Source organism: Electrophorus electricus, chromosome 7 (genome assembly GCF_013358815.1).
Source record: "Electrophorus electricus isolate fEleEle1 chromosome 7, fEleEle1.pri, whole genome shotgun sequence".
NCBI lineage: Eukaryota > Metazoa > Chordata > Actinopteri > Gymnotiformes > Gymnotidae > Electrophorus > Electrophorus electricus.
Genome location: NC_049541.1, coordinates 3,825,472 through 3,835,490, shown reverse-complemented (window position 1 = coordinate 3,835,490; position 10,019 = coordinate 3,825,472). Strand labels below are relative to the sequence as shown.

The 10,019-nt window shown below is 43.9% G+C and overlaps 1 protein-coding gene across 1 annotated transcript; it reads left to right on the top strand.

The window, feature by feature from the left end:
• The first annotated feature begins 619 nt into the window (after positions 1 to 619).
• loxl5b (lysyl oxidase-like 5b) lies at positions 620 to 4,663 on the top strand. The gene is made up of 7 exons (XM_027023768.2): positions 620 to 2,255; positions 2,365 to 2,473; positions 2,831 to 2,968; positions 3,180 to 3,336; positions 3,451 to 3,546; positions 3,708 to 3,823; positions 4,002 to 4,663. The coding sequence occupies exons 1-7, from the start codon at positions 1,382 to 1,384 to the stop codon at positions 4,006 to 4,008; spliced, it is 1,497 nt and encodes a 498-aa protein (XP_026879569.2). The 5' UTR covers positions 620 to 1,381; the 3' UTR covers positions 4,009 to 4,663.
• Positions 4,664 to 10,019: the final 5,356 nt, after the last annotated feature.

The following is a 10,019-nucleotide window of genomic DNA, read 5'->3' as shown; positions in this document are numbered from 1 at the left end:
TTTAATATGAGTTTTCTGCCCACACCGAGTTTCCTTGCTGCGTTGATGAGTCATTTGTTTAGATCGGGCGTGTCCAGTTCGGTCCTAGAGAGCCGTAGTCCTGCAAAATTCAGTGATTGCTCTGCTCTGAGTTGAATCAGGTGTGGTTGATTAATATTTGTTAATGTAGCACAGTGTTAAGTAGGTGTTTAGTAGGTGTTTGAGGAATAATCACTCAACTTTGCAGGACTCTGGCCCTCCAGGACCGGACTTGGACACGCCTAGGTTAGATTTTCAGGTGCCATAGGCTTTATTAAAGGCGTTATTTTCTCGCTTAGTAAACGCACACCGCCACCTTGTGGGTAAATATGTAAGCTTTTTGTTTTTGTGTTTGATTTGTTTTGTTTACTTAATCGCATTTCGTACAATGACACGTCTGCTCCAAAAGCAAAAGTGACGGTCTGTGTAGTGCAGATAACACTTCTCTTTGTCGTCGTTGTTATTTGTTCTTTTTCTGTATATTGTATTCCAAATTATCAAGCAAAGTTTCTACAGAATGCATATATATCAGTCATATATTGGCCCAAATCGTAAAGATATTTTATTAAACAGCTGAAATAAATAACTATTTCACAAGATCAAAATAACTGATGGTAACTCAACACGTTTGCTAGATTAATTAACCAATTCTATTAATTAACAAAGTAGGTTCATTTTGCTTTTGCGGTATTGTTTACATATAAAAAAAATACACGTTTATTTAGCTTATTTATTTAAACTAAACATATTTGCATATAGATTCTATTTGTTCATCCTCATATAAATTTGCCCTTAGGGCTTTTACTTTTGCAATAAATGTTTATTTACGTTGGAATATGAGTCGAGTGCAAACTGTGTAATACGGACGAAAGCGGTGAGATCATAAACTTTGGGTTTGCATGGCAGACGTATTCCGTCACCGTCAGATAAATCGACAGTTCACAGCTGGTGAAGAAGCCAGAGAACTAAAGTTCATTTTGGGCACATGTGACCTAAAGTGTCGCCTGTGCGCAAAGTTTGCCTCAGGTCAATACAGTTGTGGACCTTAATAATAACGTGTGTAAGTGGTCTTGGGAAGGAGAGAGTTAACTTCGTTTTCCGCTGAAATGAACCCGGTCTGTGCATGCGTGTGTAAACTCTCTCATTTTGATAAATGACAGACCGGCGGTCCTCCTCTACCTTTCGAGTATTTCTCTGAGGAAATTCAGACTATGCCGCTAACGCACTCCAGAAGACCTAGAGTGCGCAGCAGAATTAGGCATCACCTTGGACAGAGGCAAGATTTGCTGGAATAGCTGTTAATTCTGATTTTTAATCTTTCGTCGGAAACTTTTAATTTCTGGTTTTATCGCTTTGGTGCAAGATGGCTATTTGTGCAATTTTGCTTCTGTATGTACTTAACATTGTTAATGGACAACAGGCACGGGACCATGGCCCATGGAGGCAGAGGATTCGGTGGGAGAATAACGGGCAGGTGTACAGTTTATTGAGCACTGGGTCCGAGTACCACGCGCCTCTACAGTCCAGGAGGGAGTCCAGGGTGTACCTGAGCAGCCGGAGCGAAGGGTCAAGTCGCTTCTCATCGGCAGTACACGACGGCACGGCACGCGTTCATGTAGCGATGTCAACAAACTTGACACCCAGCGACAGTAGGCAGTATGCAGTGGCGCAAGGCCACGCAGCCGGTGCCAGGCAATCGGAGCCGATTGCGCCTCTGCGTCGGGGACTCACGGGTCCCCCGGGCGCCCGCCGTTACACTCCTGAATACGCGCACAACTCAAACGGCACAAATATAGGGCTTCCATCCGAATATTACGGTAGCGGCGCCCAGAGAAGAGGGAGTGTTACCTCGAGCCTGGAAGAAAATAATGCAAGAAGGTCTCCTGGGTCACCCGGGGCCGGTAACCAAGCATCGCGCCAGGGGAACGCAGCATCTGCGCCTAGGGAGACTGCGCGTGTGGAGAACTTAAACGCGCATTCGGGCCGTGATTATGCGACCATCGGAGCTCCCCAGCAAGTAATGAGTGCCAGCGATATGTCCTCGCCGTCTGGATCAAACGTGCCGACCGAGGAAGGAGTAACACCGGACGCTATGGTCAGCGACGATCCACGGAACCCACTGAAAAACCACAGAAACGCGGTGTTCTACAACGTCTATCCATCCAACGGACGAGCAGTCGCTCGCACTCGCCGCCCCCCTCCTGGAACTGGGTATGGCACAAGATATTTCCACAACGGTGAGCTGTGCGTTGGGAGAGCATTACGAACGTTAAGCCCTTTTGGACTTTTGTTTTTTTTTTTAAAGAAATCTTTTAATGTAGGAGCGTCCTGTGTCTTTCTCTGTAGGCCTTCCGGACCTAATTCCAGACGCCTATTCCATTCAGGCGGGCTCCTACATCCAGCGCATGCAGATGTACGCTCTTCGCTGCGCAGCTGAAGAGAACTGTCTCGCGCGGTAGGTATTACAGTTTCTCATGCAATGAAACTCTCGATTTAGAATAGCGCAAATCACCTCAAATGACCTCAGTTTTGTTTATGATGTCTATCTCATGTCCATAAAAATGTAGTTACATTTATTTGAAATAGACATTAAATAATGTACTAGTAGGCTTTGCATTTCCAAAACGTTTCAAATACTAGTTTATTACCAGGTTATGTTAAATATAATACATGGACAATTATGTATGAATTCCACTGATCAGTAGGCTGGATACTTCATTAAGACCCTAAATATTAATTTTACTGTCTTTCATTGTGTCTATACATCCCTTTGTCAATGCACTCTTTAGTGGACTTGTATGTTCTTTCTAAGGTCAGCATATAGACCAACAGTAAGAGACATCGACTACAGGGTCCTCCTGCGTTTCCCTCAGAGGGTCCGAAACCTGGGGACAGCAGACTTCCTGCCTGTCAAACCCAGACACCAATGGGAGTGGCACAGCTGTCACCAGTGAGTATCCAGCAGTGGTGCTGAATTGATGCTAAGTTGGCTCCTACAGGGTCAAAGTAAAACCTAATTAAGTATGGCTGGACACAAATGAGAATGAGTCCAACACTGGGAATTTTGCCGTGATCAGTTTAAAGATGGTCTTATAGTTGCTGTTTTCTCTCTCTGCTGCTCCACGTGCCTCGTTGTTGCTGTTCCTCCGCTCATGCCACAGGCATTACCACAGCATGGACGCCTTCAGTAATTATGACCTGTTGGACAAGACCAGTGGGCAAAAAATGGCAGAGGGCCACAAGGCCAGCTTTTGTCTGGAGGACACTGGCTGTGACCCAGGCTTCCGTCGCCGTTATGCTTGCACTGCGCACACACAGGTACACACACACACACAGAAACAAAAATAAACCCAACTATCAAGTCTGATTACCAGTGTCTGTTATTTGACGAATCATAGTTTGAGTGCTTGGTAATCCTTCTCTGTACTGTAGGGGTTGAGCCCTGGTTGCCATGACACCTATGCTGCAAACATTGACTGCCAGTGGATTGACATCACAGATGTTCCTCCAGGAAATTATATCCTTAAGGTGAGATAAACCTAATTAGGATACCGCAGTCATACACTTCAAATGCTTAGATATAAACAGACACAGGCGCGGGAGAGATGATCGGAACAGACAGATAATGGTTGTTTGTGCTCTAGACAGATTGTTGCATTCTTTGGTACATTTTCTCTCCTTTGCTGTAGGTCACAGTTAACCCGAATTTTCTTGTTCCCGAGTCGGACTTTTCCAACAACGTGGTCCGTTGTGAGATCTTCTACAGTGGTCATCATGTCCAGACTCGAAACTGCAGGATAACCAGGTAAAAAAATAGAAGTATATACTACATGTATTACATAATACACTGTAGACACTCATGCACTTAGATAAGTTTATATATGTTATATTTTTTATTATTATTATTAGTAATAGTAGTATTATAAATGAACTGTAATCGCGCACCTTAAAGACATCACTTTTGACTCGTATTATTTTTACAGGAACTAAAATGACTGGAGAAATGGACATTTTGGTCCGTTTTTAATTGTTTGTGCATTGCCGGTTTGTATGACACCCTTGATTTAGAATGAAAACTTGAAATATTCCCTTTGTTTGTTGGAATAATGTGTCATAACAACGTACTGTATCTGTGTTTAGATTATTTTTATGTTCTGACCCTGTGCAAGCAACAAAGTCTTGCAGCAACATGTACATTCCATTGTTTTCGCTTTCTTTTCTCTAGTGTGTGAGTTCTTTCCTTCGGTCTCATTATTTTTCTTTTTAAAGTGTCCAGTCCAAATGAAAGTATTATTTGTAGTATTATTGTACTGTTATTTTGTATTTAAGCTGTATTATTAAAATGTGCTTTTTAATGTGTCTCTATGTTACTGTATGTGTATAGCCAATTGCTTTAGAATTAAGAGTATTTATTATATATAAAGTTGTAAGGATGTGTTGTACCTTTTTAAAACAACGAAGACCAAAGCACGGTCCTTTTTTGTATAATCTCTACTTGAGTTTAATTTCTGATTGAGTGATTTAATGACCTTCCACTGCAGATCCTCAGCAACCCTATGACCAAACGAATCCACGTGCATGTTCCATTTTGTTCTATGAAAGCTTAATGGTTCCATTAAACCCCTGTGTGTGGTGTTTGAGTCTGCATGCACTGTCCTGTGTGCTTCCTTTGTCCTGTGCCATGATTATGCAAGAAAGCTTCCACAGTGGAGGACGCTTGGCTCAATATGCAATGAACATAACCCAAAAAGAATGTAATACTGAAATGAATTTTGTTTCTTAGTTAAACTTCTTTGACATTAAATTATGAATCCATTCCACACAAAGTCTCTGTTTAATCTATTTGAATGAACTATCAAGCTATGGTTTTAACTAACAGAAGGTTCACTCAAAGGTATTTTAGTTGGAGACTGATTGCAAATGTTTTATTTGTTCAATAATATGCAATCACTGTTTGACTTAATTATATTAGACAGCAGATCCTGAGGAATTTGGGGTATTTGGGATATTTACTGTGCACAGACGTCTCTACGTGGATAGGGCAAAATCTTAACAGCTGAGACCGTTTAGTCTGGTAAATGGAGTTTTTTTTCTCTTGCTTTGACCCTCAAACATTTTTCGAACGCTATTACAGGTAGAACCACAAAAATGCAGTGTGTGACATGTATAACATTTTTATTGGATTAACTATTGGGCCCTTGGGCTATTTGTTTTCTGTTCCTGGTGAGTGATGAATAAGGATCAAATGTTTCCTGCCATCACTGTAATGCTGAATTGTTCCTCAGCCAAACATTCTCCTGGGCTGCTGGTTGTGTAAAAACACGCATTAGCACAGGGTGCCCAAATATCACCCCTTTTTTTCTTCCTTTGAGAGTTCTCAATAAAATATTAATCTCTTGCGTATACCTGCCTAAAATCAAGGTACCTCCCTTTCAAAGTCAACACCCTCAGAAAGAGTCTGAAACCACTTTAAAAGGGTCCTATCAGCAACGTCTGCCGCCAGTTAACCATGTGTCATGCAAGTTTCAATGCGGCCCACTGGTCGTTTGGATGACTGGTTTGTTATTACAGAATACATCCACATTCATTGAATAGCTAGCCTACAAAGCCTCCTAACTGCATGTAGTTTGAGGTATTTTAGGGTTTACATTTGTGCTTTTTAATATTTTAGACACCCTGTAATGGATTCTGTTTTGGGAGTGTAAAACACTGGGCATAGAGCAGACAGAATCTGTATTAGGTGTAATTGCTGATCTGTTGAGTATGTGGAGGGTAAATGGAGGCTGTCTGTCTGTCTGCAGTGAGGTCTGCAGAGGACCTCTGGCTGTCTGTTTACTCACAGTGGCTTGTGAAGACTGAGCTGGAATGGCATTAAACCCCCCTACCGTGTCTGCCATTGCAACATGAAGGACGTACTATCATACACTTACTCTTTCTCTCTCTGCGCAGAACACACATTCCAAGCTGTGACAAAACTAGCGTCTCACAAATTCATGATCAAACAAGAATTTGGGTTCATGAGCGGACCGGCCACAACACTGAACTTCCTGGTAAACGGAACGACTAAGCATATCGCTGAGAGGGTTGCCAGGGTCGCGTGGTCGCAGAGACTGTAACAGGGATCCAAGTTTCAGGAATAGCCGCGCGAGGAGAGGACGCGCGCCAAATATGAGGCTAACGAAAAGCGCATAAGAGCAAGGCGCGTAAACGGCGCGAGGTTTATCCTGGCCAGTTGGGAGCCGTCGCTCTGCCAGAATAGCTTCCCCTTGTTTTTGAAAGTGTCTGGAAAATCCCCCCCCTTCCCCTTTTATCTGCTCCATTATTGTCTGTCTCGGTATTCTCGTCTAATATTGACTCTCGGCTGCAGCGAACAGCTTTATTCTCTGTCCCCGCCCTTTACACTTAATTCGGGTTCACGATGCAAGGGAAAAACATTCTTTATTTTTATTCCCTCTTTCCTTCGCGTCAGCAAAGAGGCACGCAAAAGGGTGATTTGTGCACTCGCATCACGGCCTCCTAAGCAGTGAGCTTTCGCCGAGGACAAGGAGGCTGTTGAGTGCGCTGTTAGGCGCGCGTCAGGGGCTGCCGACGGTGAGCGCCTCTCAAATATGTCACGGAGGGGAGAAGAAGGAGGCTGTTTGTCCAGCTGCTTGGAGCGCGAGACAGAGTCCTCGGGCTAAAGTGTATGGCATGGCGCCTAGCCCCTTATCCTTAATGTACCACGCGGCACGTACACACATGTACGGCATCGCTCCTATTCCTCAACCCGTCACCAAAACGCATTACAAGGTGGCCAAACCAAATGCACGCAGGTAGCAGTAACTCAAGTGGACCCATAACATAAAAGTAAGATACACTGCTCTGCACTTGAGGTTTTTCAATCACTTTAGCAGACACTTTCGCAACACGTGGAGAGGTGTGACAGGCAGCCTATTAAAGTTTGAAGAGCCGAGAGCGGATCTGCAATAGCATGGATGAATCTGCGCTCTTGTGTGCGTAATATGGATATTTTATGTTACTGTCAGATAGTGACTCGGTGTTAGGGCTTAACTGTAATATTGGGATAGCCTACATTGTGACTCCGGTGCCGTTTTTGACAGATACCGTCAATTTTACAGTGGTATGTGGTAATTGCTGTACTGCTTGCTAATTCATTACAAATCCTTTGTAAAAGGAACCCAGAACTGGTAGTAACTTGTAGTTATTCATGGTTACTTTTCGGTCAAGCCCGTGTGTGTGTGTGTGTGTGGGGGGGGGGGGGGGGGGGGGGGTGATATTGCATTCGCCCGCGTCAAGCCCGACGGCACGCCGTCGTACGCACAGAGCAGAGAAATTCCTCAACCGCTGTCTCAGCGTGGAACAGCGAGCCAGCACCACGCGGCGGGTGAAAGGGATAACGGAGGCAGCTTACAGTAGACACAACATCCGCGAGAGAGAACGCGAGACAAGGAACCACCTCGCACAGGTTACGTATACAACTGGCAGACACTCCGACTAACATACAGCGTCAGCATTGGCACCGCGCACTGCTGAGTTCATGTTCTGTCCCTATGGAACACGGAGGGCAGCTGGTTGTCTGTACTCGCTACAAAACAGCAAAAGCCACTCGGACTGCGTTTTACCTTACCTAGCTGGAGAAAATCTGTAATTACTCACTGAACAAATAAAATAATTGATTTATGATCTCGGATACTGTGCGTGGTTGGCATGCGGAAGGATATGTCCTGCCTTGCTTTTCATCACTGAAAGAAAAATGATGGGTTTTTTGTTTTTTTTTAATTGCCCGCCTACTCATGTTCAGATATTGTATTCCAAAAATCCCCCAAAGAGGGACAAACTGATTAAATAAAACATCAGTACATTTTAAAAACAAATGTTCTTTTTTTATGTGTGTGTTCTGGTCAGATTGTGGTCTCTGCCAGGAAGCAGCTTTGTGCCAAACCAGCTAGGATGTTTGCCTATGTCTTTTTCGTTCAATGATTTTCCACTGTTACAACACAAAAATATTTAGGACTAGGTGGACTATTTTCCATCAAAAATACACATCATATGTATTTGGGTTTAATACATACCACCTCATATTCATATCTAACAGCACTGTGTGTGTGTGTGTGTGTGTGTGTGTGTGTGTGTGTGTATGTGTGTGTGTGTGTGTGTGTGTGTGTGTGTGTGTGTGTGCGCGTGCGCGCGTGTTATAGGTGATACTCCCATTCTGTAACACTTCTCTTCAAACCTAATATATATAGACCCTATAAAAACAAGCATGTGGGCTTGTGGGGTTTTTTTTGTCATTCAGTTGTACCTGTGTGCGGTCCCTATGAATAAACACACAAGAGTTTTGTGTTTCAGTGTTAGTCTACAAGCCTGAGGTCACTAAACTTGTGTGAATGGTTTCTCTTTATTGCGGGTTTTAAATGTGGACTGTGGGGAGTGCTGGTGTGTTCATGTGGCACGTGACTCCCAGTCACCTCCAGCCTGACATGTGGCAACACTAGAACATTCAAACAGAACATTCGAAGAGGATACATTCCCTGAGATGTTTCACGTCAGATAACCTTGAGTGTTGTGCTTGGAGAAGCGGTATGGACACCTTAGCATCTAACACAATTACAGTATACCAGAAAGAGAATGAGGAGAGAAACATGTTCAAAACACTTTAGTGCTTTGTTCACTTGCATCTGGAGGTCATCAGAAGCTCTATCAGAGACCTGTCTGTGAAGTGACACACTAACTTTTACAGCATATATCTGTTTACACACACACACTACCCCTCTGTACTTTTCCTTCCTTCATCTTCACCTATCATTGTGCAGAGATGGCTCTGCACCCCAAGCTTACCTAGGAGCCGCTCACCCACCCTTAGCCAGACGAGAAGGTAGACTTGGTGACGGTGGTGAGACAGAGCGGCCTCTAAGGCATTCTGGGTAAGCAGAGTGCAGTAAGAGCCCTGGCTACTCGAATCGGCCTAACGTTGTCTATGGTTCTAACATCCTGACATTTCACAGGGCAATCGCGCTGGGAAAACGAGGAAAGGAAAGCAAACAGAAAGAGAGAGAATTCTACCCATGTTACTGTCCTACAAGAGTATGAACAAAGAGAGAGAGAGAGAAAGAGAGAGAGAGAGAAAGAGAGAGAGAGAGAGAGAGAGAGAGAGAGAGAGAGAAAGAAGAGGAATAGAGGAATGAAGGTGAGGTCAGAGCCAGGAGCCACTTCGGACATGGCAGGAATGACCTCGGATGTCAAGTGAAAAGGGCAGCGGGGTTTCTGGGGAGTATGAATGAGTGTGTGGAGAGGAGGGAGGCTCCGGGATCTTACCTAACGTCTGAGGCAGGGCTGAGGTTGCCAAGTCCGCCCTCGTTGCGTGTTTGCCATCGCTAACCATCGCCGCCACTCAATCAAATTCCAGGCGTTTGCCGCACTGGATCACATCCTCCTCCTCCAGCTTTGAGTTACAGAAATAAACACAAGCGAAACAGAGAGCCTGCTGACGTTATGACTTTGTTTGCTCCCATACAAGACCGCTTGCCTTTATGTTTTTCAGGGGACAAGGATTTGGTTATGTGAGCACAAGATTGCTGTACCTGCTCTCTGATCCTGTGCTCCTCTCTGATCCAACGTGAGAATATTAAATGACTTTCTGAGAGTTAATTATTCACTGAATTTTTGTTTTTGTTTAATGCCATTAAAACAATATGTTTGTGATCTAAAGGTTTCAGCATACAGCCAAAAGACCAAACATTTTTTCCAGAGGGTTTGCTTTGGAAGCTTAATAAACATAGACAAGGCCGTTTAGTTTGGATGTCTGGGCTGGGTTCCTCTCGCAAACGGTCTGAAGGCGTGGAGGAATAAAATGAAAAGAAAACACACAGAATCTTAAATTAATCACGGCATTATTCCTAATACTAGGTATGACAGGACTGCGTGAGCAATTTGAACCGAAGCGTCCAAAAAAAATTAAAAACAGCTCCGTGGTTTGGTTGGCGTCCCAGACCAATAATAAT

Bases quoted from the DNA above. Each gene is read 5' to 3' on its own strand.
- loxl5b (XM_027023768.2), top strand. From the start codon at position 1,382: ATGGCTATTTGTGCAATTTTGCTTCTGTATGTACTTAACATTGTTAAT. The intron at 2,969-3,179 runs GTGAGTATCCAG...CTCATGCCACAG, and splicing joins GAGTGGCACAGCTGTCACCA to GCATTACCACAGCATGGACG. The intron at 3,337-3,450 runs GTACACACACAC...TCTGTACTGTAG, and splicing joins CTTGCACTGCGCACACACAG to GGGTTGAGCCCTGGTTGCCA.